Source organism: Bos javanicus, chromosome 6, assembly GCF_032452875.1.
Source record: "Bos javanicus breed banteng chromosome 6, ARS-OSU_banteng_1.0, whole genome shotgun sequence".
Taxonomy (NCBI): Eukaryota; Metazoa; Chordata; class Mammalia; order Artiodactyla; family Bovidae; genus Bos; species Bos javanicus.
Genome location: NC_083873.1, coordinates 19,430,347 through 19,458,060, shown reverse-complemented (window position 1 = coordinate 19,458,060; position 27,714 = coordinate 19,430,347). Strand labels below are relative to the sequence as shown.

At 40.8% G+C, this 27,714-nt stretch overlaps 1 protein-coding gene across 2 annotated transcripts in view; it reads right to left on the bottom strand.

Annotated features, from left to right (window-relative positions):
• Positions 1-15,219: 15,219 nt before the first annotated feature.
• Positions 15,220-27,714, bottom strand: part of TBCK (TBC1 domain containing kinase) — a 209,918-nt gene continuing 197,423 nt past the window's right edge. For both annotated transcript variants that reach the window (XM_061419450.1, XM_061419449.1), the window contains exon 26: positions 15,220-17,132. In XM_061419450.1, coding sequence (XP_061275434.1) covers positions 17,022-17,132 — 111 coding nt within the window. In that variant the 3' untranslated portion in view covers positions 15,220-17,021. The remainder of the gene's footprint in view (positions 17,133-27,714) is intronic.

The following is a 27,714-nucleotide window of genomic DNA, read 5'->3' as shown; positions in this document are numbered from 1 at the left end:
TCTGCCTGTAGCCCTCCCTTTTTGTGCAGTACAGACAAGAATTCAGAAGGCTAGGCAGGCAGATCCAGAGAAGGCGATGGCACCCCACTCCAGTACTCTTGCCTGGAAAATCCCATGGACGGAGGAGCCTGGTAGGCTGCAGTCCATGGGGTCCTGAAGAGTCAGACATGACTGAGCGACTTCACTTTCACTTTTCACTTTCATGCATTGTGAAGGAAATGGCAACCCACTCCAGTGTTCTTGCCTGGAGAATCCCAGGGATGGGGGAGCCTGGTGGGCTGCTGTCTATGGGGTCGCACAGAGTCGGACACGATGGAAGTGACTTAGCAGCAGCAGGCAGGCAGATCAGCCTTCTCAAACGTTAGTATTTATTAGAATCACCTGGAGGCTTTGTGAAGCCCTTCTGGGGTTTAAGCCCAGACTTTCTGATTTTGCAAGTCTGGAGTGGGACTCAAGATTTACATTTCTAATGAATTCCCTGATGATGCTGAGGCTGCTGGTCTGAAGACCACATTGTGAGAACCACGGTTCTAGATTAGTGCTGGGCTGACCCAGGACTCTTGTCCCAACCACTGTCTTGCTGGTGGCTCCTACCCACCAACAGGATGGATATGCCTGGATATATGTGGATCTTTGGATAGGGTCCAATTTAGGTTCAAGCTTCAATACCATCAAAGAAGAGGAGAAAATGTGGATCCTCCTATTTTTGCTTTCAAAGCAACATTACTTGCCTGGATTATGGCAATTTAGGATTTGATTTAGGAATTTCAAACTTGTGATTTATGTGCAAATGGGGCTTCCCTGGTGGCTCAGGCAATAAAGAATTTGCCTGCATTGTAGGAGACCTGGGTTCAATCCCTGGGTTGGGAAGAGCCTGTGGAGGAGGGCATGGAAACCCATTCCAGTATTTTTGCCTGGAGAGTGCCATGGACAGAGGAGCCTGGCGGGATGCAGTCCATGGGGTCACAAAGAGTTGGACATGACAACAATTAACACCATGTGTGAATGGTTGAACACCACCATCCTGGGGGTGGGGTGGGTGGGGCACGCTTAAATGTTGAAGATAACCATTTGTGTGGCCTCCTCCCTCTCACTACAGACAGCATTAATTTGGGAGATAGCCATGTTTTTCTCTTGGTGAATTGGTAAAGTTAGTGATGTGTGGGAGGTCTGAATGATGAAATAAGAGAAGCTGTAAAGCCAGGGAGAGGAATGGGGGGAAGAGGATGAAATAGATGCCTTCAAAGTCCAGTCCTTGAGGAATACACTCAGAGCTATTGTTTCATCGTGGATTAAATGGGCTTAGTGCAAAGGGCATTCCTGGGAGTCTAAACCATGTCAAATGTTTCTGTGTTATGAGAAGATGCAAACTAACTTACCTATAAACTGGAACTCAACTTGCTGCAAATTAGAGATTTCAGTAAATGTGTTGAAGTTCTTTTGTCAGAGATGAACATTCTGCTGCTGTCATATATTTATCATCTGTCATGCTATGGGAGAAGCACACATTAAATCTGGCACTTGCTAGGCTGTTGAATTATTGCTGTTATGATTGGGTTTCCACGTCTTTCCCATGGAATTACAGAGCTCATCACTATGGCATCTGCTGGGCCTGCGATGGATCAAAGCGAAAGTTAGGATGGAAAAGCGAGGCTCCTGGAGACAGCTTATCTACTGTGAAGTCTGCTCTTCTGGTTTGTCCCAACTTTGGAGTTTGGCAGCAACAGGACAGGCACAGAGCTCTGGGAAAGGAAGTGTGTGAAAACTGAATCTCACCAATGTCATGAGCCCCCCGGGATCTTCAAGGTCATCTCGTTTAATTCCTCTACACTGCAGATGAGAAACTGACATTCAGAGAGTCAATAACCACACGGCCTGAGTGTGGTTTGGGCCTTAGCCGTGGAGCTGCCTCAAGCTGGCCTCCTGCAATGCCCAGTGCCCACCAGGGCTTGAGGAAGCTAGCACGTGCCAGGTGAGTTCAGTTTAGCAAATGCTACCTTAATAGTTAAATGAGTATCTTTTTTGGTAGAGTCTTCTTAAGCTTTAGTATGAGATATGTGAGTCTCCAAGAGAGGATATGGTAGACAGCTTTTTGTTTCCCCTCAGCATTTGGTAGAAGTAAAACTCCGTGGCATTCCCTTTGGGAGATACTGTATCATGTACATAGTTCTTAAACAGACCCCACTGGATCCATGCCCTTTAGAACAGTGCAGAAGGGCCTCCACCTGTGTCCTTACACAGGCCCAGTAACTATTTAGCACAGGCAGTTTGCCCCTCACACATCCTCCATTGCTCCCCTCTTCTCCTCGCTCTGGGCATTCTTCTCCCTCTGCCAGCACTGCCCCCTCATCTACCCCTCACTAGGTTTCAGCAACACGGTCTCCTGTTGCCTCGGCAAACCCAGGCCTCCTTCTGCCTTCTTGCTCCACAATGATCCGCCTCCTGTGGCCATCTTCTAACAGCTCTGTAGGCACTGCTGGCGGAGAAGGCGATGGCACCCCACTCCAGTACTCTTGCCTGGAAAATCCCATGGACAGAGGAGCCTGGTAGGCTGCAGTCCATGGGGTCACTGAGTCGGGCACAACTGAGCGACTTCCCTTTCACTTTTCACTTTCGTGCATTGGAGAAGAAAATGGCAACCCACTCCAGTGTTCTTGCCTGGAGAATCCCAGGGACAGAGGAGCCTAGTGGGCTCCTGTCTATGGGGTTGCACAGAGTTGGACACGACTGAAGCGACTTAGCAGCAGCAGCAGAAGGCACTGCTGGCAGCTGCTCCTTTTCTTTGTATTTCTAGCCCCTCCTGGGCCCATAGACACCGTGAATAAAGGACGCTGCTTCTATTAGCCAAAAATGCATCTTGCTTACCCCATTTCACCACTGCTTACATTCAACAGCACAAGAATTTAGGAAAAGCACACACCAGGATGGGCACATGGTGTCTTATATTATTATTAGCTGCCCTGAATTAAGTCTTTCCTGTGTGCCAGGCACTTTGATAAGTGCTTTACATACGTGATCACATACAGCTTCACTGTAACCCTGTGGAACACACATGATTATTAAACCTGCTTGACAGAGACATAAACCGAGGCTCAGCAACATTAAATGTCCCAGGTCACAGCCGGGAAAGGAAGTCAGGTTCCCACCCAATGACTTCATGTACACTCTGTTGAAGCACCTCCTACTATTCAGAGCACTGCATCAGAGCATCCTGTCTACATGAAATGTCCGGTCACTCCTCCAACCAGTACAGATGTGTTTAAACATATTGAGGTATACTTCGGGAAGAAATTCCTATATGATTTGCCAGTATGTTTTCTTAAGGAAATAATATAGAGCAACAATAAACAATTAACCTGATGAAATTTAGCTCCAGTTTATTATGTGAAGAAGGCTGAGCGCCGAAGAATTGATGCTTTTGAACTGTGGTGTTGGAGAAGACTCTTGAGAGTCCCTTGGACTGCAAGGAGATCCAACCAGTCCATTCTGAAGGAGATCAGCCCTGGGATTTCTTTGGAAGGAATGATGCTAAAGCTGAAACTCCAGTACTTTGGCCACCACATGCGAAGAGTTGACTCATTGGAAAAGACTCTGATGCTGGGAGGGATTGGGGGCAGGAGGAGAAGGGGATGACAGAGGATGAGATGGCTGGATGGCATCACTGACTTGATGGACGTGAGTCTGAGTGAACTCTGGGAGTTGGTGATGGACAGGGAGGCCTGGCGTGCTGCGATTCATGGGGTTGCAAAGAGTCGGACACGACTGAGCAACTGAACTGAACTGAACTGAACTGAAGTATGTGTTTGTAATAAGAGATACATTTAAGGTAGTTTTTAAACTTAAACATCCCAATAGAAAACTTGTTTCAAGGAATCACTGTGTACATATTTTTTAGATTAAGCAATTAGACTGCTTCTAGAGCAGAAACAGAGTAACAGTGTTGTGAAATAAAATTTCTTCCTTCTTAACAGAGCCTATGAATCCTCAGATACTCAAAATACTAACTTATTACTTTGTTACTGTTGTTTAGTCACTAAGTTGTGTCTGACTCTTTGCGACCCCATGGACTGTAGCCCACCAGGCTCCTCTGTCCAGGGGATCTCCCAGGCAAGAATACTGGAGTGAGTGGGTTGCCATCTCCTCCTCCAGGGGATATTCCCTGACCCAGGAATTGAACCCGCGTCTCCTGCATTAGGAGGAGGGTTCTTTACCACTGCATTGGTGGCAGTAATAAGTTGGATGTCCCAATTTACTACTAATATTAGAAATAATGTAATAATAACTTATTACTGATATCAATAATTAAGCAGCAGAGGAAAGATTTATCCTGACACTTATATGCTCAGTGGCGTCAGAATTATGTACTAATCTGTGCAAGAGCTGAGGTGCCTCGGAAGGCGTGCCATCACCACCTGCAGCAGAATTAACTTGCAGTGCTTTTAGGAAATGGATGCATGTTAAGGACAAAGGCAAGAACAGTGTTGGCAACAGGCATAGGCTAAAAGGGAATTTCAGCTTGCCCCTCAGTACAACTGACTCCAAATAGGATCCCTGAAATTGAGAAGTCAGAGCTAGGGGGAAGCTAGTTCTGGAGGCAGGACTGCACAGCTCCTCACAGTCACAGGGTAGATGTTCTACAAGGGCTCAGTGCGGGAGCAGCAGCAGCTAGCCGCTGCGGTGTCTCTTTTTAGCAGGCAATTGCCCAAAGGCTCTCAAGACGCCTGGCAAATAACTCTAGAAGCAGGTGCTGTTTCCCAAGGATCAGCAAGAACTGCACAGAACTCCACGGTGCCCAGTGCATGGCTGTTTAACACGCACAGCTTCCTGCCGGCCCTCATTTCAGGGGGAGCTTCAAAAAGAAAGGACCCTATTTCCTTCTTCTTCTCTGGCCCTGGTCATGCTCACTGTAAGCCTTAACATTTTTTTCTGTCTTGGCTAGTTAATTCCCACATAATGAGTGGAAAAAGACCACAAGCATGGAGACATCGTGAAACTGTGCTTCTAAAGGTGAGCTAATGATGAGGTAAAAAGCTTTCCTCTGGCAGGTTAACAATAAATGGTATAAAAATAGCTACTTCTATTTTTATGTGCTCTAGGTGCTAAGCACTGTGTGCCTTGCAATCATTTTTCCCTTTATTCCTCATGCCAGCCCACAAAGCAGGCACTGATCAACACTGTTTAACAGATTAGGAAACTGAGGCTGAGACAGAACTTGTTCAAGGTCACACATTCAGCAAGTGGCAAAGTGTTGAAGTCCAAAGTACTAGAGCCCCCCAACCCCCAGTCTTGAGAAGTGGTCTCATTATGGAGAGCCCTGGCTCACAGGGAAGTAAGTGCCTGGCCCAGCTTTGCTGAGCACACAGAACAAGTGTATAGCCTGTGCCACAAAGTTATATCAGGGGTCTCTTTTCAAATTCCTTTGTGTGTGCCAACCCTTCTGACAGGGACCACGTCTACCTCATTAATATCACTCACTGCCTATCCTAGGATGCAGGCACATACCTGGTACTTAAGTAATCATTGTTGATTGGTGCTTTTTGCTGTAAACAATGATCCTCTCCATTTGTTCAATAGACACACATTGAAGCCCACTTCTGTGCTGATGATGTTCTAATTTCTGTGGGAAATAGAATGAAAATGCTACTCAACTTGCCCTCAAAGAAACGACTTTGGAACAAAAAGAACACCGAGAGCTAAGCAATAGATATGACAGGATTGGGCTAGAATGTGTCATCACTGTTTGAAAAGGGACTGATACACAACCTGGGTAAGCAAGGCCAACAACTCTAGCCATATCTGTGATAATTTTATGCCTCATGACTAAGTCCAGACATAGCTTTTTTTTTTTTTTTTTTTAAATCAGGGTCGTATCCAGTGACAGTCTAAATTTGTACTCCAAACACCAGTACTCCATTATACTACTTATTCATACTAATATATTCTTGTTCTGTTGTGATCCTACTCATTTAAAATGGGCACCACTCTCTCCTTATAATGGCTTACAGGTATGTATTCAATTTACTTCTTTCCTCTGTAAGGAAAAATGGCTGTGGATCTCACATGGATGCTACTGAGCAGAATGACCTTCAGCGGATAGAGATAAACAAGAGCTGCTTTTCATCTCTCAACCATTGATTTTCTGCAAGGCAAACCACAAAGCTGCTTTGAAGTCCAGGGGAGAGCTGCAAGGGAAGGAGGAGATAAAACTGAAGGGAAGAGTGGATTTGAAATGAAGTTAATCTCTATCATCGAGGTGTAGATGACTATTGGCAAAGCTGAAACTGCCAGATTTTATCAAGAGAGAATAATTTAGATTATTCTTAGAAGAAGGTATTTTAAGTTGGTAAAACTGGGTTAGGGGAAGGGGAGTGTAGAAAACAAAGAGAAATCTGAAAAGATCTTGGATAAAACTTATCGACTTAGCAAAAATGGTTGCTTTTCACCAAACAGTAGCCAACGTGTAGTGTGCAATCTTATCACCATTCATAGAGCCTTCCCCTTGTGTATATTGTATAATAGGACCATATTTATGGATTGTAAGAGTAATCGTTATTGTGTCAAATTTCTTATTTAAAAACAACATGGTAGATAAACAATTTGGCTTGATGGTTTTATAGAACAGTTAGGACCTTTATAAAAATTGTAAACATGTTACATTTGAGTAACACTTGTCCTTTTATAAAATGCTTTTTCATGAGCTCCAGCATAAGCCTGGGAGACAGGCTGGATCAGCGCTCTTATTCCTGTTTCATATAGGAGGAACTTGAGCCTTAGAGAGCCTCAGTGAACTGCACAGGGACATGCCGACAGCCACAGTGGAGAGGCAGAAGATTCCAGATTTTCTTACTCTTGGTCTCCCTGTGCGTGTTGTTGCTTCAGTTGTACCCAACTCTTTGTGACCACACGGACTGTAGCCCACCAAGCTCCTCTGTCCATGGGATTCTCCCTGCAAGAACAGTAGAGTGGGTTGCCATGCCCTCCTCCAGGGAATCTTCCTGACCCAGGGGTCGAACCCGAGTCTCTTACGTCTCCTTCATTGGCAGGTGGGTTCTTTACCACTAGCGCCACCTGGGAAGCCCTGGTCTCCCTGTATGCTCCCCCTAATCTGTGGTTTCTTAAGGGAGAGGAAAACTCTCTTTTCTTTTCCTCTTTCTAAACTTGCACTTTCTCTCAGAATGGTCTTCTGACAATTCTTTATGCAATAGTGTTGGGATCTTGAAATATATTAATATTTCCTATTGTTGAGGTGTCTGGAGGTTGAATTCTGATAGGAGGTTTGGAGGCCCTGCTCTGAGGACAGTGTTCTCCAGTGTTCTTGCCTGGAGAATCCCAGGGACGGGGGAGCCTGGTGGGCTGCCATCTATGGGGTCGCCCAGAGTCGGACACGACTGAAGCGACTTAGGAGCAGCAGCAGCTCTGAGGACAGCCACAGGGGATGGAGGTTGAGCTTCCAAATAGTGCTGCAGGAAGCGAGATTTACCAGAATTCTGGGGGGCTTAGGGTACTCAGTGTTGTGAAAGGAAAGAATCTTGAGAAAGTTCAACCCCTCTCTCAACCATAACCACTAAACAATTGCCAGCCAATCTGAAACCCCAGCCCAGAATTCTTCCTCATTCCAGCCTTCCAAGATCTGGGTAAACAAAAATATACATGCCATGTCAGGGGCAAGGTGTCATTGAGGAGTTAGGATATCACCTACCCTTGAGACACTGATAGCTGAGTCACACATGTGCTCTCATTGGGCAACAAAAGCATGACCGGGGCCAAGACGTGTCAGGTTTAGCATCTATGCTGGGATGACAGATTTTAGAGCTGCCAGTGGGATCCTTTGGTAATCTTTATACAACTAATTTGTATCAGATATTTAACTTATCATTTTGTTCATATCCTAGAAATCATCTTTTTGTTCTAGCTGGTACGTGATAATGCTCTAGTAAAATTTGAATCAGTCTTTACAATAAATGCATAGCACCTTTTAAAAAGGCTCACTTAATGTCCTAGGCAGGACAAGGTAATTGAAAGGGCTAAATAATTGCAATAATTTCCTCATTAATTTATGTTTTTTATTTTATTGAATTAATTTAGCTGATAGTAATGAACTTCAATATGAATTTTTATATTACTTCACTTAATCAAAAGGGGCAGTTTTAAATTCATTTCAGGATGTTAATAATAACTAAAGAATTAATTATGTATAAGGCACTTAATAAAGTCAGCTTCTACTTGAGCTATTGTCATCTTATGGGATAGTTTCTGTGTAAGTATGTAACATCTTGCTTTATGTTAAGTTATAAAAGTCACCGCTGCAATTTTAAAATAGTTGTTATATTGTTGCATAAGCTTCATGTTAAAATTACATTTCCAGAACTTACAGTGAAATGAGTTGGTTAAGATGTTAATTATTTATTAAAACCATCTCCTTTATTTCATTCACTTACACATATGCAATTTTAAAAAAATATGTGATTTAGAAATAAGCATATTTTGGAATATGTACTTAAATGCCTAATCGGCACATTTCATGCTCAATAGATTTCATAAAGTATTAGTTAACTAGCAGCCCGATAAATAAATACTATAGGTATATTTATTTACGAACTAGTTCTTCTGAATTAGGTCTTTTCTGTTACCTGGGATGCTGTTAGACTTAATCCCTGTAGGATTCATATTAGTTAATTTAAAAAGTGGGAGGGCTAGTTTTAAAAATTATCTTGGTACCAGGAAAACACTCACCTCAGGCGTCTTTTTAGGCACCAAATGGTTGTATAAATCAAGACTACCTGGTATCAACATTAGGGCATGCTGATATGAAAAAAATTCTTGTTACAAACTACATGTAAATAAACCACAATTTAGGGCAACTCTCCAGTCATTGCTGTAGTAGCCCCAAAGTAGGGGTGAAAAACTTTTTAACACTGATCAGCCTCCACCAGATTAATTTGAGAAAGTACAGAACTCAAACTAACCTCCTAGCTCTGAATCAATCTTTTTTGATGTCTTTTTGTTTTTTTCTACACAGGGATAAATAGATAAATCACTGGAAGCTGATTCTTCCTGTTTCTACTAGTTTCTCATGGTGGGGCCTTCATGCCAAGCCATATCTCAGGAAGGCCTCTGCAGAGCACGTGGAGAACAGGTGTAACACTCGTGGGACAGAACCTCCTTTATAAACAGGAATCAGGCTCAGAATAAGGAGTTACTACGATCAAACTGAGCTTTGGTCACTGCCTCCAGCGCAGTGTTACACACCTCCATCCACAGTTCCTCATGTACTCTGTCTACCGGATCTAATCCCTTAAATTGAATTGCCACCTCCACTGTATAATCATACGGGACTTGATTTAGGTCACACCTAGATGGTCTAGTGGTTTCCCCTACTTCCTTCAATTTAAGCCTGAATTTTGCAATAAGGAGGTTCATGATCTATGCCACAGACAGCTCCATGCAAATAGAAGGGGAAAAAGTGGAAGCGGTGACAGATTGTATTTTCTTGGGCTCCAAAATCACTGCGGATGGTGACTGTAGCCATGAAATTAAAAGATGCTTGCTCCTTGGAAGAAAAGCTATGACAAACCTAGACAGCATATTAAAAAGGAGAGACATCACTTTGTCAACAAAGGTCCATCTAGTCAAAAGTTATGGGTTTTCCAGTAGTCATCTACAGATGTGAGAGTTGGACCATAAAGAAAGCTGAGCACTGAAGAATCGATGCTTTTAAATTGTGGTGCTGGAGGACTCTTGAGAGTCCCTTGGACTGCTAGGAGATTAACTCAGTCAATCCTAAAGGAAATCAACCCCGAATATTCATTGGAAGGACTGATGCTCAAGCTGAAGCTCTAAAACTTTGGCCACCTGATACAAAGAGCCTACTCATCAGAAAACACTCTGATGCTGGGAAAGATTGACGGTAGGAGAAGGGGGCAACAGAGGATGGGATGGTTAGATAGCATCACTGACTCAATGGACATGAATTTGTCCAAATTCCAGCAGATAGTAGAGGACAGAGGAGCCTGGCGTGCTGCAGTCAATGGGGTCACAAAGAGTCAGACATGACTTAGAGACTGAATAAAACCAAGTGTTCATACTGACCACTGCATTAGATGTTTTATCCTGTAATCTTGTATTGCTATACATAATTAATGATGGTGTGTGAGCACAGAGATTGCTTTTAATCCTTATTACATATTGAAATAAAAGATTCTCTTTTATTGGTTGTACATTAGTATGCAAATTACTCTTTGTGTCATTTGGGCTCAATCCAGTGATCATATTCCTCCCATGCCTTTCAGGTCCTTAATAACCTGATGTGAAATTCATGGAAATGAATGCATGGTACATGAGATTATTAATGATCTTAAAGATAATTTTAGAAAAGATATAATATCTGACAAGTAATAAATCATCAAGATTGTTTACCTCAGGTATAAAATTAATTTTTTTTAAGATAGCAAACTATCTGACCTATGACCGAACTGACTATATGACTTAACTGATCTCTGATCTAACTAAAGTGTATTTCTTCTCTTTTATGAATAATAGACCTAGAAACTAGCTAACTAACCTCTTTCCTTGTAGTCCCTCTCTTTGGCTTTCCACGTGTTACTGGGAGGCTGATACAAGGACTTCTCCAGTTCTTCAAGCCTGGTGCCTAGCAAAGACATAGAAGGCAAAGGTTAAAGGCCAACTTTGACCTGGTATATCAAGGACTTGACTGTTTATAGAAACACTGTAGAAGTGTTTTCTGGGTAATCCTGTCTTGGAGTTGAAGAGGTAACTTAATATATAGCAGGAGTTCCTGAGAACAGTGGTTCTTCCCTCAGTTTGGGGGAATGCAGATACTTAACTGTGTTTCTTTTCTTGGAAATCTTTACTGTTTTCTGAGGGAATATGGAAGGGGCAGTGAGAGAGGCGTCTGCCAGGAGTTAATACTAAGTGATACTTCTACATCATAAAGTTAACAGTGAGCTTAGTCAACATTTTTTTGTGCTTTATTTTCATATCCTATGCATAATATAGGAATCAAGATTGCCGGGAGAAATATCAATAACCTCAGATATGCAGATGACACCACCCTTATGGCAGAAAGTGAAGAGGAACTAAAAAGCCTCTTGATGAAGGTGAAAGTGGAGAGTGAAAAAGTTGGCTTAAAGCTCAACATTCAGAAAACAAAGATCATGGCATCCGGTCCCATCACTTCATGGGAAATAGATGGGGAAACAGTGTCAGACTTTATTTTTCTGGGCTCCAAAATCACTGCAGATGGTGACTGCAGCCATGAAATTAAAAGACGCTTACTCCTTGGAAGGAAAGTTATAACCAACCTAGATAGCATATTCAAAAGCAGAGACATTACTTTGCCAACAAATGTTCGTCTAGTCAAGGCTATGGTTTTTCCTGTGGTCATGTATGGATGTGAGAGTTGGACTGTGAAGAAGGCTGAGTGCTGAAGAATTGGTGCTTTTGAACTGTGGTGTTGGAGAAGACTCTTGAGAGTCCCTTGGACTGCAAGGAGATCCAACCAGTCCATTCTAAAGGAGATCAGCCCTGGGATTTCTTTGGAAGGAATGATGCTAAAGCTGAAACTCCAGTACTTTGGCCACCTCATGCGAAGAGTTGACTCATTGGAAAAGACTCTGATGCTGGGAGGGATTGGGGGCAGGAGGAGAAGGGGACGACAGAGGATGAGATGGCTGGATGGCATCACTGACTCGATGGATGTGAGTCTCAGTGAACTCGGAGTTGGTGATGGACAGGGAGGCCTGGCGTGCTGCAATTCATGGGATCGCAAAGAGTTGGACATGACTGAGCTACCGATCTGATCTGATGCATAATATAACACAGGCCTGACCAAAATTTGTCCTGTAATAAGTGTGTAATGGGTCAAAATTGGTGTTTTTTACCTTCTCCATTTGTATGTTGTAGACAGAGAAATGTGTTAAGAATCAGGAAAGCAGAATTGTAATTTTGGATCTTTTACTAGCTATGTGATTTGCACAAAATCATTTCACTGTTATTGTTTGGGTAATGATGTTTGGATTGGATGATCTTTAAATTTATCTTCATGATTTATAATCTACAGGTAATATGCTGAGCATAGGATGGTCAAAATCAGTAGCTTTCTGCTAAATATTATTAACTGGCTTTCAAAAAAATAAAAATGAGTGCAAAGAAAGCCATGTTTCATGATGTCTATTTCTAAATACTCCTGCCATGGCCAATTTTAAGCTACCAAGGTCACTGAATGTGGAACTGGGAAGAAATGGGCACATTTAGCAGTTCCAAGCCAGTAGGAACAGTTCTAACAAACTATAAGCCTGAAAACAGTAAATTATCCTACCATAAAAGACTGAAGAGTATGCAAATAGAGTTGAGAAGAAATTAATAATGGTAAAAAAAAAAAAAAGAGTTTCCAGCATTAATGAGAAAATTAATGCATGGACTGTCTCAATTTTTAGTACTTTAATGATCACACTGTAACTGCTTTTTAAAAGATTAGTAGGCCATGTAATGTTTTTCAAAAAGTCACAGCTACCTATTACGACAATAATAGTTTCAAAAGTTGACTCTTTCAGTGTGGCAAGAAGCTGTATTTAGAATCTGATCTAAGGCTTTAAATGCATTTGCTATAGCTCTGAGATTAGTCTTAAGCCAAGGCAGGACAGTGTTTACGTCTCCATCACCCTGAGGATTAGTACATGATATCAAGGAACGCCGGCAATGCTGTAGCTGGGCACCTGGGCACTGCTTATTGGCCGCCGTGAGCATTAGAACAGAGCGGTATTGAAATGCTGCAAACAATGAAAACTAAAAATGAGTCCTCTCAAAGGGAGGAGAAAAGATATCAAAGATCATCACTCCAAGAGGAGAGAGTAGGCCTGAAAGTCACTAGTACCAGCTACAAATATAACAGTCTATCTATAGAATATGGAATTTGCCAAGATCCAGGTTTAGTCTTCATGTGACAAGCACCTATCATAAGATATTAACAAGAAAATTACTCAGAGAAGATAAAAATACATGTAACTTAAAAAAAAATGGCAAACTTTTTAAATAGCTTATTTACAATGTGTACTAGTTGTAGGCAGAGGCTTTACCATCTGAGCCACTAGGGAAGTCCAGAAGTTTGATATAATTCATGCTCTCATTTGTTATTTTCTGGCTGTGCTGGGTCTCTGTTGCCATGCGAGCTCTTCCGTGGCTGCTGTGAGCCAGGGCACTGTCTAGTTGTGGAATGCGGGCTTCTCACTGTGGTGGCTTCTCCTGTTGCAGAGAATGGGTTCTAGGGCGCGAGGGCTTCAGGAGTTGCAGCTCCTGAGCTCTAGAGCACAGGTTCAGTAGCTGTGGAGCAGACACTTCCCTGCAGCATCTAGGATCTTCCCAGACCAGGGATCAAGCCTGTGTCTCTTGCATTGGCAGGCAGATTCTTTACCACTGAGCCACGAGGGAAGGTCCATTACTCTCCTTTTTAAACAGTCAGGTAAACACATGCCCTGAAGCCTGTCCTAGTCTGGGGACTTAATCCAGCCTTTCCATTGAATGTCTCCATCTGTCTAAAACAGATGTGTTCCCTCAAAATAACAGGCCATGACCATCTTCCCTATAGTTTCCCGGATTTGGCTGAAAGCCATCTCTAATCACTTCATGGAGCAAAGAGTTCTCTGAAACTGTCACTTTGTAAAGGAGTCTTAGTACCAACTCCTTACCAGAAGACCCAAAGCCTCTATCCCTATGAACTTCAGCTCCTAGGGCCTATATTGATATCTGATATCCCAGCTCCACTTTATAGCTGACATCAGAAATTTGTTTTATTCTTTCAGTCTTGGTTAAGTATGAGATATTTTTATTAACATTTCTAAATTTAGCATTTCTATGTTTTGGAAAGTAGATGCAACTAGCTTAGTTTATCCTGTTGTATAGAATTTTAGAGTTGGGTAAAATATTAGAGATCCTATCTTTACTCCATGAATTGAATTTTCAATTCATTTATATATCATCAGGTACCAGATGAGTTTGGCACTTGAAAAAAATTACCTGGATTTCTTATATTCATATCAAATCTCTAAGCTAGAGATTCAATTCTACATACAGCAAGTATCGCCAGTGTACTGGGCTGCTGAAGATAACAAAAGGTATAAATTATAGACTCTGACTTTAAAGGGAGCTCATATTTTAAAAATAAAGGTTCCAAATGTGAACAGATAATTGCAAAATGATGTAACAAGTCTATTACTAGAAGTATGAATGGAATGCTTTGATAGACTTGAGGCTCAATGCAGCACACAGAAGTCAGAGAAAACTGGAGACCATGCTACTGGTGCTAGATTATGAAGAATCTGTAAATGTATGTGTGCGTGTGTGTGTCTGTGGAGCTGGTGGCGGTAATAAGGACATTCCAGGCAGAGGGACATGAGTCTGAGTGAACTCCGGGAGTTGGTGATGGACAGGGAGGCCTGGCGTGCTGTGATTCACGGGGTCGCAAAGAGTCGGACACGGCTGAGCGACTGAACTGAACTGAACTGAGGCAGAGGGAAGAGACTGCTGATGCCAAAATAAACACTGCTGATAGTGACTGTGTAGGAGTCAAAAATACATTAAAAAAGGACCTCTACAAGTCACGGGTTATATAGGGTTTAATTCAACAAACGGTTGTGGGGTCAACTTTGTTGAAACCATCTGCCATCGAAAAACATACCCTGTATGTAGATATGGCAGGGATTGTATGCTTGCTTATTTTACTGTTGAGAATATTAAATATTATTCATAATTTGAATGTTTTAAAAAAACTTCCAAGTTTTTCAAAATAAGCCTAAATGTATCATTTTAAGAAAGAACAAAGGCAAAGTTGTAACGGAGGCTGGCCACTATTATGTTCTCACACAGCCACCCTCACAACTCAGGTCTTCACCCTCTCTCACTACCTACCACCCTATTCAGTTCACATCTCTGCTCCTCCATCTTTCTCTGCTTTTTCAGGAAGGCAAAGTTAAGACTCCGAAGCACTTCTCCCAAACAATCATCAGTGCTACACTGATTATGCAGTCAAATAAGTCATCAAAGGCTGAAGGAATGGATAGGACGACTTATTTTCTTAACCAGGGTAGATGATGGTAAATGATGTTAGAGGAATCATGGTAAAATTTTCTTTTCTCATTAATTCTCACATTTTTCTTTGTATATTCTCTGGAGATCACAGAATGATACAACCATTGATTATGTCAGTGTCTTGCAAGGAGTAGGATTTTATTTGGTGAATGACTGAATATAATTTAATTGAGCAAAAAACCCAACACAGCTGCTGGGAGAACTTGACATCTACGTGCAAGAATGAAGTTGGCTACTTATCTCACTCCATACATAAAAATCAAATTAAAGATCTTGGAAGGGGGTCAATGGGGAATGCCTGCTTATAGGTAGAGGATTTCTTCTTTGGGTTTTGAAAATGTTCTGAAATTAACAGTGATTATTGCACAGGTTTGTGAATCTACTAAAAAACATGAATTATACATTCTAAAAGGGTGAATTTTAAGGTATATAAATTATATCTGAATAAAAAATATAGATGACAAAAAACCCCAAAACAAACTGCAGTCATAAAACCATAGTCTGGAAAGTTGGACTGAGGTTCTTATTGAAATATTCTACTTATGTAGTCCTAATACTGAAAAGAGAAATACAAGTTAAAGATAAAAAAGAACATGTTGTAGTTAAAACAAAATTGAAAAGTCAAAAAGACATACTGTATTTTAATAATTCTAATATGCATATTTTTTCACATTTCTGAAATGGAAATGAATCTTATAATTGATAGGGTGTCACAGTTTATTTGGCTGCATTTTCCTTTCTTCATGGTGCATAAAATTGTGATATATCTTAGATTCAATGAAATGTCTGATTTTTAGGATTATGTGGCAGAGGCTGCCAGCTGTCCTTCAATGTGTTCTCCTCTTCCTAAACAGTAATAAAAACTTTAACTGGGTAAATGACTGCCCAGTCAAAACTATATTTCATGTTTTCTTGATAGCTAATTGTGGCCACATGCCTAAGTTCTGGCTAATAGTATGTATGCAGAAGGAACATGTGCAACTTCTGGTTTGTGCCCTTAAAGAGAAGGAACATGCCCTCCCTTCTCTTTTTCCTCCCTATTTTTACCTTCTCTTCTTTTTCCTCCTCCCTCCTCTGAGATTCCCTTCCTTCCAAACTGCAGATGTGATAGTGGGAGTTGAACACCCATCTTGATCTATGAGATAGAAACCCAGTGTTGAGGGTGGTAGATCAATGAAAAAAGACACCTGAGTTCTTAATAACCATGAATTCAATACACTAGCCCTACATTGACTCTGTAGGGTGTTACATGAGAGAAAAATAAAGTTCTATTTTGTCTAAGTCACTCTTATTTTTAGTGTCTCAGCTACAGAAGCTGAACAATATTCTATATAATATGAATAGTTTCTGACTGTCATTTTTTTAGAACTGTTATTACTTTCTCCAATGGGCTAAATAATGCTCCCTCTAAACACACACACACACATGTCTGGGCCAAAAATGAGATACCAAATGTAACATGTACTTATAAGGAATGTATGGTGAATAGCTTTTCACTTTTCTTTATCATGGGAGAATGATTTCAGCCCACATTCAGTCTATATTCCTAAAGAATACCGCTGTTAGGACTATCTGTTCAGTGTTGTGGGAAGACAGCCTTTTCAGTGCAGCAAGATTTCTTGATAATGCTAAACCTGCCTCGTCAATTGAATTCTTCTGGCTTTGTGTTGATGTGGTAAAAATACATGGTCGGATTTCACCATTAAGAAAATTCTTTCAGCAATACATGTACAGTCAAGTTTGATTCCTGGATAGCTGAACATTTGGGTCATGCATTTTAAAAAATAAATGTCTCATGACAAAACTTTATGAAGACATAACAATCTGGAAGTCTGGCTCTGTCAGAGTGGCAAGGGTGTGGACAGTGTGCTGTGGGGGGTGCGGCTACTCTGTCCTTTTAACAGCGATGCTCTTGTTCTTCATATTTGAGGAGAAGGAACGGTGAGGAGGCCTGTGGGCTTGATTTTATTAATGCCACCATCTAGAATACAGATTCTTGGATATTTCATCTTCACAAGATGAGCTGCAAACTGAAAAAAAAAAAAAAAAGGACAAATTTATAAAGGATACACAAAATTGATATCTGTCTAATCCCATTTTTTTCTCAAGCTGCCCCACTCCAGTACTCTTGCTTGGAAAATCCCATGGACAGAGGAGCCTGGTGGGCTGCAGTCCATGGGGTCGCGAAGAGTTGGACACGACTCAGCAACTTCACTTTCACTTTTCACTTTCATGCATTGGAGAAGGAAATGGCAACCCACTCCAGTGTTCTTGCCTGGAGAACCTCAGGGATGGGGGAGCCTGGTGGGCTGCCGTCTATGGGGTTGTACAGAGTCGGACACGACTGAAGCGACTTAGCAGCAGCAGCAGCAGCAGACAAAACAATGGTGATATCACTGCTGTCACTGTTTTATCAACGAATCATTAATTTAGTTTTTAATATAAATTAAATCCCTCTTTCAAACGTATTCATGCTATGGTATAAATGTGTCTCTTTAGTTCTCTTTTAAACTTGTTTGAATAGGCAGTAAATATACATGGTAAACAGTTCTAACAATATAAAAGGGTAATAAGCAGTGAGACCTAAACTCCTCTTACATTTCTTCTTAGTCCCCCACCCCCAGAAATCATTAACATTCCTATTTTTCCTATATCTTTCCAGTGATTGCCAAAACATTCTCATCTATATTTTGAACAATTTTTATAGTATTTTCAACATATTAGTTATTGCAATTATGTGCACAATATCCCAGAGAGGGCCAATGTTGTTTAGTTGCTAAGTCATGTCCGACTCTTCTGTGACCCTATGGACTACAGCCCTCCAGGCTCCTCTGTCCATGGGATTTCCCAGGCAAGAATACTGGAGTGCATTGCAATTCCTTTCTCCAGGGGATCTTCTGGATGAGGGATAGAACCCATGTCTCCTTCACTGGCAGGTGGATTCTTTACTGCTGAGCTACCAGGGAAGGGAGGGCCCATAAACTGGTTCTAACATGTTTTTGGAGCAACTGCAATGAACAGTTCGAGACTATAAACTTGGAATAAATAGGAAGGACTGCTCTAAGAAGTCTTCTAGATGCCTAACAAAGCAGGGCTTTGAAAAATTATCAAGACATACACACTCCCTGGCTTGCCCATGTCTATGTATCCAGGATCGTGGATTATCTTTCTCTACTCCTTGTACCTGAGTTGTGGACTGTAATCAGTCCCCTGATAGGGATCACTTTAGGACTCAAGAGTCTTTTTTGTTGTACACTGTTGGTTGGAAACAGGCTCCAACTCCCACCAACTCCTGGGTTTTAGTTTCTCCTCAAAACAAACCCCCTCCCACCTGCCTAATTTCTACTTATTTCCCTACTCAGGCAATTCCTTGTCTAGGAGCCAAGTTTGCATTAGGAGACCCTCTTCTCAGCCCCCAGGCTTTTTGTGCAAGACTTTATCTTTGGCTTACAGCAATGTAAATTGCCTATTTAAGAGTCTGCTTCTCTAGCAAACTGTAAACTCCTCTAGGACAGTGACAGTGTTGTTTATGTTTATTTGTTTTGGCCACACTGTATGGCATGTAGAATCTTAGTTCCCTGACTAGGGATCGAACCTGTGCCCCCTGCCATGGAAGCGCAGAGTCTTAACCATTGGACTGCCCGGGAAGTTCCCCGTATATATATTTTTTTAATTTAATTTAATTTTTTAACTTTACAATATTGTATTGGTTTTGCCAAATATCAACATGAATCTGCCACAGGTACACAAGTGTTCCCCATCCCGAACCCTCTTCCCTCCTCCCTCCCCGTACCATCCCTCTGGGTCGTCCCAGTGCACCAGCCCCAAGCATCCAGTATTGTGCATCAAACCTGGACTGGCTAGTCGCCAGTCCCCGTATATTTTTATCTCTAATGCCCTGGACATGGCAGGGACTCAATATACGCCTATTGATCTGAACTAAACTATGATACAGGACAAATAACTGAGGGAAAAAGAGTGAAGTAGAGAAGGTTTTCTTGGGCTCTCTGGCATTCTCTCTCTATCTATATGTGGTGTCCTGTTCCTCCTCCTTGGGTGTTTGTGTCCTCACGTTCTTCTCAATTACTTTATTATAAGCTGATCTCAGATCCTTCAAGAAAAATGACTAATACTTGCTCACAATGCTGTTGTCTCTTGGGAGTATTTGAAGCTTATCTGAAGCTTAATATTGGTGGAATCTCAAGCCAGCAGTCTTGACTTTATGGTTCAAGAGAATCAGCTGAGTGGTTTGGTCAGGGTAACTTCAAGGCCTCACTCAGAGATTCTGCTAATAAGCAATAGATCCGGGGCTCAGAAATGTGTTTTTGTTGTTGTTGTTTTTAAACAAATACCATTAGATGATTCTAAAGCAGGTCTGTGGACAATATTTTCAAAAATACTATCTTAAGCCCAAAGGATAAAGGTATTGGTAAGTAGGTAAAACAGATGTTGCTGGATTTGGATCTTAGCAATTTTCAGAACAACTCACAGAAATGGACCTCAGTATTGCTGACCCCACTTATCTTTTCCATTTCTGTAGAGCCTTAAGAGATTCAAAGGCCATGTACCTTTCAAACCCTAAACTCTTCCAGAGCCACTGAGAGTCTCCTTAATAGTAGTTAAGTATTTAAGTAGTTGAAGAGAAACAGTACCCCTTGATCCAAAAGGTATCATGTGAGCTAGAGTGCAAAGAGAGCTGATCTTCATCCTGTTCTTCCTGCTTATTTATCCTTGAACCCCAGTCCTTCAGAACAGAGGCACCAGACTCATCTGCCCTGAGTCATTGCAGGCAGCAAGCCCCTGGTACTATATGATTACTAAAACACCTTGGCTTCATTCTCCCACATACAGTGATACAATTACCATTTAGGTCGATATTCTAAAATAAACATACCATTACTCAAAAGGTCTTGTGGATAAGCAGTCTTAGCGTTCAGTACTTTCAAAACACTGTAGAAGTCAGAAAATGAGTAAGACAGGACTTACTGTACATTTAACTAATCTCTCTGAAACTCTGCTGTAGAGCTGGAAAGCCCCCACTGTTATTTTAAGAGGAGGGACATAACAAGTAGGTTACTATTGAGCTGGAAACTGGTAAAGGCGAAGCAAGCAGAACTGAGCATTTTATAACAAGCAGACTGCTGCAATGTGGGAGGTCTAAGAAGAAAAGCAGAAATGGAGCAACAAGGAGATGGCACACGTTTAGGTGCCTTGAAAAGAGGCAAGCCTGTGCTTAAGAAAAAGAGCAAGTGTTGACTTTTCAGGTTAAGATTATGAGTTCTGCTCCCCCAGTCCTCTGCTTATTGTTCCAATGATCCATGTAACATACTGGGCCCTAACAGTGAAGCCATGACAGCATCTTTCCACTTCTGTGATAGAAACAGCTCTTCTCCATCTATTCATTCGTTCCTTCATTTATGTATCAATCAAACATTTCACTGAACACCCACGAAGTACCAGGCACTGTTGCAGTTTTTGCAGCACTTACAGTGGAGGAGACAGTAACAATATTCAGCAGCATTGCTATTATACAAGCAGAAGTTCAAGGTACTTCTGTATTTAACAGAGGTTTGGAGGGGGAGCTGTTGTCTTCTCCCCACTCCTCTTTCATTAGTGATACCTGGAGGGAATGAGAACCCAGGTGTGATGGCCACAGGCGTTATACCGATCTTTGAGGCTATGGCTGGACAGGTTAGGGAGGAAAGAAAGGGCTATGAATTAATTCACTGTGTGAAAACAGCCACGTCACTTATGGAGAAGACACATGGTGGAACAGAGGAGAACCAGGCATACAGAGTTCAGGTTTCATCCATCTTCTGCTCTCTGTCTGGCACCGGCTTCGGTGTGAAGGCCCTGGTGTAGACTCCAACTGAAACTCTGGGAGAGGCCTGACTTCAAGCAGAAATCACAAACCTAGACTTACTGAACAATATCCTTGGTAGAAGTGGCAATATATCATATTGGACCAGTGCTATAAAGCCATCAGAATCATCTAGGTGCTTTTAGTAAACAGTGATACTCAGGCCCACTCTAGATCAGTAAGAAGTAGAGTTTCTCGGGATGAAGCTCCAGTATCATTTTTGTTTTATTCACCTAGAATCCAATGTGATTTTATTGTGTAACCAGATTGATGGCAGCTTTATTAGATAACGAGATTCATTTGCTGTTCATGTTTGTTTGGGACCTCAAACTGTAATTCTTGTAAGTATAGTCCAGTGTGGAGAGCAAGTCACTTTGTACTAAAAGAGGCTGCCATGTTGTGGGGCTGGAATTTGCAAGACCAAGTCTTGTGTGGAGACAATGGGGCTCCTCAAACTTGCACAATCAGTGTAGATCTTGGAAAAGACCCTGAGGCTGGGAAAGACTGAGGGCAGAACAGGGTGACAGAGGATGAGACAGTTGGATGGCATCACTGACTCAAGGGACGTGAGTCTGAGCAAACTCCAGGAGATAGTGAAGGACAGGGAAGCCTGGCGTGCTGCAGTCCATGAAGTCACAAAGAGTCGGACATAACTTAGTGACTGAACAACAATAAGAAGAAGACAACATCATACGTGGAGATGGCAGAATGTAGTATTTTCTGGGATAGAATTTTGGGAATTACGAGAGCAGTGGCAGCTGCATTTCTTATGGGATGTACTCCCGTGTGGAGAAGCAAAGCTCTTGCATTTTTATCATTCTTCTGGTTAGTGGGATCTGGCAGCGGTATTCGTTTCTAGGGTAGGCACACTTCAAATCAGCCCAGTCTGAAAATGGCAGGCTCTTGTGTGTGCCACTCATCTTGTTTTCTCTCTCTATCTTGCATCTTAGCTTGCAATAAGAGGCTGGCGTGTTTGTCCAAGGAAATCAAGTTCTACTGTAGGAGGAGAGTGAGTGGAGAAGAGGGATTTTTGATCTGCCACAGAGTAGTGCAGGTTAACCAAGGCCAAGAAATCACAGCTGAGAACAGGTAAAAGGTGTGACAGGACTAGAGCAGGACTATGTTGTTTCTCACTGAGTATCCTAGGAAACTCTGTAGTAGAACGTATAGTAGCAGCAGGATTTAAGAAAACCAGGCTTCTACGAGATTCTGCAAGGAGCGCATTGCAGATAATTAAGTGCCTTGATGTGAAAGTCTGGCCTTGTGAGCTTTAAGTTCATAGCGGGGACTTGATAATGGTCATAAATTGACCAACTTCCTGGTGAAAGTCAAACTGAGAAATCTAATATGAACAAAATATAGGTGATTTCTCCATCTAGAGAATAGGGTTGCCTTGGGTCAAATATAACTCAAGGTCTTGTCCTGACCCTTGAGATTTCTGGGGTCACTAATTAATGTCCTGATCATTTTAACTGTACAACTCAGTGATCCCAATTAGAAACATAAGAGTTGTGACAAGCATTAGTAGGAAAGAGGTAGAAATACTGTATGATTTCACTTACATGTGGAATTAAAAAGAGGCAAGCTCACAGAAGCAGAGGTAGAACGGTGGTTGCCAGGAGTGAGGGGATCAGTGGGAGGAGATGGGCAGATGTTGGTCAAAGGGTACAAAGTTTAAGCTGTGCAAGATGAATAAATTCTGGAGATCTAATGTACATCATAGTGACTACAGTTACTATATACAGCAAGTATAACAGTACTGCATGGTATACTTGAAATTTGCTAAGAAAGAAAATGGTAACTATGTGAAGTGATAGATATGTTAATTAGCTTGATTTTGGTGATCACTTAATAATGTATATATATCAAAACATCAAGTTGTACACATTTAATATACACAATTCTTCTGTGTCAATTATACCTTATTAATACTGAAACAAAAAAGAGGGCTATATAAGGTGTGAAACCAGTTTTCACAGTATTAACATCTAATAACAATTAGGCAGTGGCTACTTTACTTTCTTATTTCACTCACAGAAACAAAAATCAGCCGGAGGGCAAAACCAAGAAGGTGAACACAAGGTCAGTAATCATCTTACACTCTTATCAAAGGTACCTGTGACAAATAAGGAGCAGGACAGGTACTTCCAGGGTCTTAGTCTAGCATGTTATATACTGAAATATGGTTAATTATGCTTTAAGAAAAAAAATGAGAATTTACAAAAACAGATATTATATGGTCTAAGCTTTCTGGTCCATTTTTTTTAGAGATAACTATCCTAATGGTGTTTGGGATATTCAGAATCCATGCTATGGTATACATTAGTCTTCTATTCTTGGAACTAATCCTTGGGGATTAAGAAATGTGATAGTATAAAAATTTCATATTAAAAAACATTTTTAATTGCTTCGTTTTATGTAAGAAGACATATAGATAATTGTAGTGCACTAACTCAACGTGTTTTCTCATTTAACTTTTCTGTTGCCAATGTTTTCTGTCTCCATTTCATCTCTTCCTATTCTCTTTCTCTTTACCTTTTCATTAAGAAAAATATCTAAAAATATGAAAATAGACATACACGAGTATAATCAGCCTGTAGGTATCCAACACCCAGCTTGAACAATCATAACTCATAGACAATTTATTTCATTTATTCCTCCTACTCAAGCCTCTCAACTACAATTATCATCTTGATATAAATCCCATATATCATTTAGCACATAAATATGTATCTCTGAAATAAAATGACTTAAAAAATATAACCATAGGATGACTAAAACATTCAATATATTAACAATAATACCTAATATAATTAAATATTCAGTAAGTGTTCAAATTTCTAATTATTTCATATATGTTACCTACTCATCCATCTCTCGCAATATACCGTATGCTCCATAAAAGTAAGGACTTTGTCCCAGAACAGTGTCTAGTTCATAGCATTTTCTCTAATATCTGCTGAATAACAGATCCATTTATTCAACAAATATTTTCTGAATACCTACTGTGTGTCAGGTATTATGCTAGGTACTGGTTAAGCTGCCTTATTGCCAATGGAGGAGGTAGAAAGGACTTTTGGGCAAACAGGAAGGAAATTGGTTCTGGTAAGAGTTAAATGCTGTTTTCTTTTATCCTTTACTAATAGGGTATTCTTTCAAATTTTGCGTAAGTTGAAAGAGGAAAGGTGGTTTTTAAAAATGTCTTTAAAAGTTATCACTATAAAAAACATTTATACAAAAAAGTAATTATGATGACGTTTATATATAAATAATAAACTTTGTGATAATTTTTATGTAGAATCCAGAGAGTAGTCAGATGAGAGACAATGTCCTCTGTCATTTCCACAGTTAAGGAACCAAAGCAGATGAATGAATATGAAGACAGTACAGTGAAAGTTTCATTTCTACTCTTGGCCTCCATTCTTAGTCCCTTTTCTCTCAATGGGTTTGGTAATTTTTAATGGTATATGGGCCACTCAAGGGGTATATGAAAAAAAAAGATATGTTAATATTTTCATGTACAATGATAAATTCTTCTTTGTCTCTTCTGTTTTACTGTCATATGTGATTCTAACAAAATCCCAGAGGAATAAAGGAAAGGAAAATAATTTTAATGTTTTAAAGTACACAGTTTGAATAGAAATGACAAGAAAAATAAATATTTCCCAAAGTCACAAGATACGTCAGCACAACAGAAGTCAAGGCAACTTCTGCTCCATTGTTGGCTTTGTTTACAGCTCAATATCAGATTTTTTTTTGTCTCACACATCCAAATGATATTTTCCCTCTCTTCCTTTTCCTTTTTCCTTTGATTTTTGTTTCCCTTGTTGATCATATGGATCACAGCCTTGTTTAACTCAAAGAAACTATGCGCCATGCTGTGTAGGGCCACCCAAGATGGACGAGTCATGGTGGAGAGTTCTGACAAAATGTGGTCCATTGGAGAAGAGAATGGCAAACCACTTCAGCATTCTTACCTTGAGAACACCATGAATGGTATGAAAAGGGAAAAAGATATACTACTGAAAGATGAACTCCCCAGGTAGGTAGGTGCCCAAAATGCTACTGGAGAAGAGTGGAGAAACAGCTCCAGAAGGAATGAAGAGGCTGAGCCAAAGCAGAAACAACACCCAGTTGTGGATGTATCTTCTGGTGAAAGTAAAGTCCAATGTTTGTAAAGAACAATACTGCATAGGAACCTAGAATGTTGGGTCCATGAATCGAGGTAAATTAGAAGTGGTCAAACAGGAGACAGCAAGAGTGAACATTGACATTTTAGGAATCAGTGAACTAAAGTGGACTAGAATTGGCAAATTTAATTCAGATAAACATTGTATCTACTAGTGTAGGCAAGAATCCCTTAGAAGAAATGGAGTAGCCCTCATAGTCAACAGAAGAGTCAGAAATGCAGTACTTGGGTACAATCTAAAAATGACAGAATGATCTCTGTTCATTTCAAAGGCAAACCACTCAATATCACAGTAATCCAAGTCTATGTCCCAACCACCAATGCTGAAGAAGCTGAAGTCAAAGAGCTCTATGAAGAAATACAAGATCTTCTAGAACTAATATGAAAAAAAGATGTCGTTTTCATCATAGGGGACTGGAATATAAAAGTATGAAGTCAACAGATACATGGAGTAACAGGCAAGTTTGGTTTTGGAGTGCAAAATGAAGCAGGGCAAAGGTTAACAGTTTTGCCAAGAGAATGCACTGGTCATAGCAAACACCCTCTTCCAACAACACAAGAGATGACTCTACACCAGGACATCACCAGATGGTCAATTCTGAGATCAGAATGATTATATTCCTTGCAGCCGAAGATGGAGAAGCTCTAAACAGTCAGCAAAAACAAGACCAGGAGCTGATTGTGGCTCAGATCATGAACTCCTTACTGCCAAATTCAGACTTAAATTGAAGAAAGTAGGGAAAACCACTAGACCATTCAGGTATGCTCTAAATCAAATCCCTTACAATTTACAGTGGAAGTGAGAAATAGATTCAAGGGATTAGATCTGATAGACAGAGTGTGTGAAGAACTATGGACATAAGTTTGTAACATTGTACAGGAGGTGGTGATCAAAACCACCCCCAAGAAAAAGAAATGCAAAAAAGCAAAATGGTTGTCTGGGGAGGCCTTACAAATAGCTGAGAAAAGAAGAGAAGCAAAAGCCAAGGGAACAGGAAAAATTTAACCATCTGAATGAAGAGTTCTAAAGAATAGCAAGGAGAGATAAGAACGCCTTCCTCAGTGATCAATGCAAAGAAATAGAGGAAAACAATAGAATGGGAAAGACTAGAGATCTCTTCAAGAAAATCAGAGATACCAAGGGAAGACTTCATGTAAAGATGGCATAATAAAGGACAGAAATGGTATGGACGTAACAGAAGCAGAAGAGGTTAAGAAGAGGTGACAAGAATACACAAAATATCTATACAAAAAAGATTTTAATGACCCAGATAACCATAATGGTATGATCACTCATCTAGAGCCAGACATCCTGGAATGTGAAGTCAAGTGGGCCTTAGGAAGCATCACTGAACAAAGCTAGTGGAAGTGATGGAATTCCAGTTGAGCTATTTCAAATCCTAAAAGATGATGCTGTAAAAGTGCTGAATTCAATATGCCAGCAAATTTGGAAAATGCAGCAGTGGCCACAGGACTGGAAAAGGTCAACTTTCATTCCAATCCCAAAGAAAGGCAATGACAAAGAATGTTCATACTACCACACAACTGCACTCATCTCCCATGCTAGGAAAGTAACGCTCAAAATTCTCCAAGCCAGGCTTCAACAGTACGTGAACTTTGAACTTCCAGATGTTCAAGCTGGATTTAGAAAAGGCAGAGGAACCAGAGATCAAATTGCCAACAGCTGCTGGATCATCGAAAAAGCAAGAGAGTTCCAGAAAATATCTGCTTTATTGACTATGCCAAAGCCTTTGACTGTGTGGATCACAACAAACTGGAAAATTCTTAAAGAGATGGGAAGGAATACCAGACCAGCTTACCTGCCTCCTGAGAAATGTGTATGGAGGTCAAGAAGCAACAGTTAGAACTGGACATGGAACAACAGACTGGTTCCAAATAGGAAAAGGAGTATGTCAAGGCTGTACATTGTCACCCTGCTTATTTAACTTATATGCAGAGTACATCATACGAAATGCCAGGCTGGATGAAGCAGAAGCTGGAATCAAGATTGCCAGGAGAAGCATCAATAACCCCAGATATGCAGATGACACCACCCTTATAGCATAAAGCAAAGAAGAACTAAAGAGCCTCTCAATGAAAGTGAAAGAGTTAAGTGAAAAAGCTGGCTTAAAAGTCAACATTCAAAAAATGAAGATCATGACAACCAGTCCCATGACTTCATGGCAAATAGATGGGGAAACAATGGAAACAGAGACTTTATTTTGGGGGGCTCCAAAATCACTGCAGATGGTGACTGCAGTCATGAAATTAAAAGACGTTTGCTCCTTGGAAGAAAAGCTATGGCTAACCTAGATAGCATGTTTAAAAGCAGAGACATTACTCTGCTGACAAAAGTCTCTCTAGTTAAAGCAGTGTTTTTTCCAGTAGTCATGTATGGATGTGAGAGTAGGACCATAAAGAAAGCTGAGTGCCGAAGGATTGATGCTTTTGAACTGTGGTGTTGGAGAAGACTCTTGAGTATCCCTTGGACTGCAAGGAAAGCAAAACAGTCAATCCTAAAAGAAATTAATCCTGAATATATACATTGGAAGGACTGATGCTG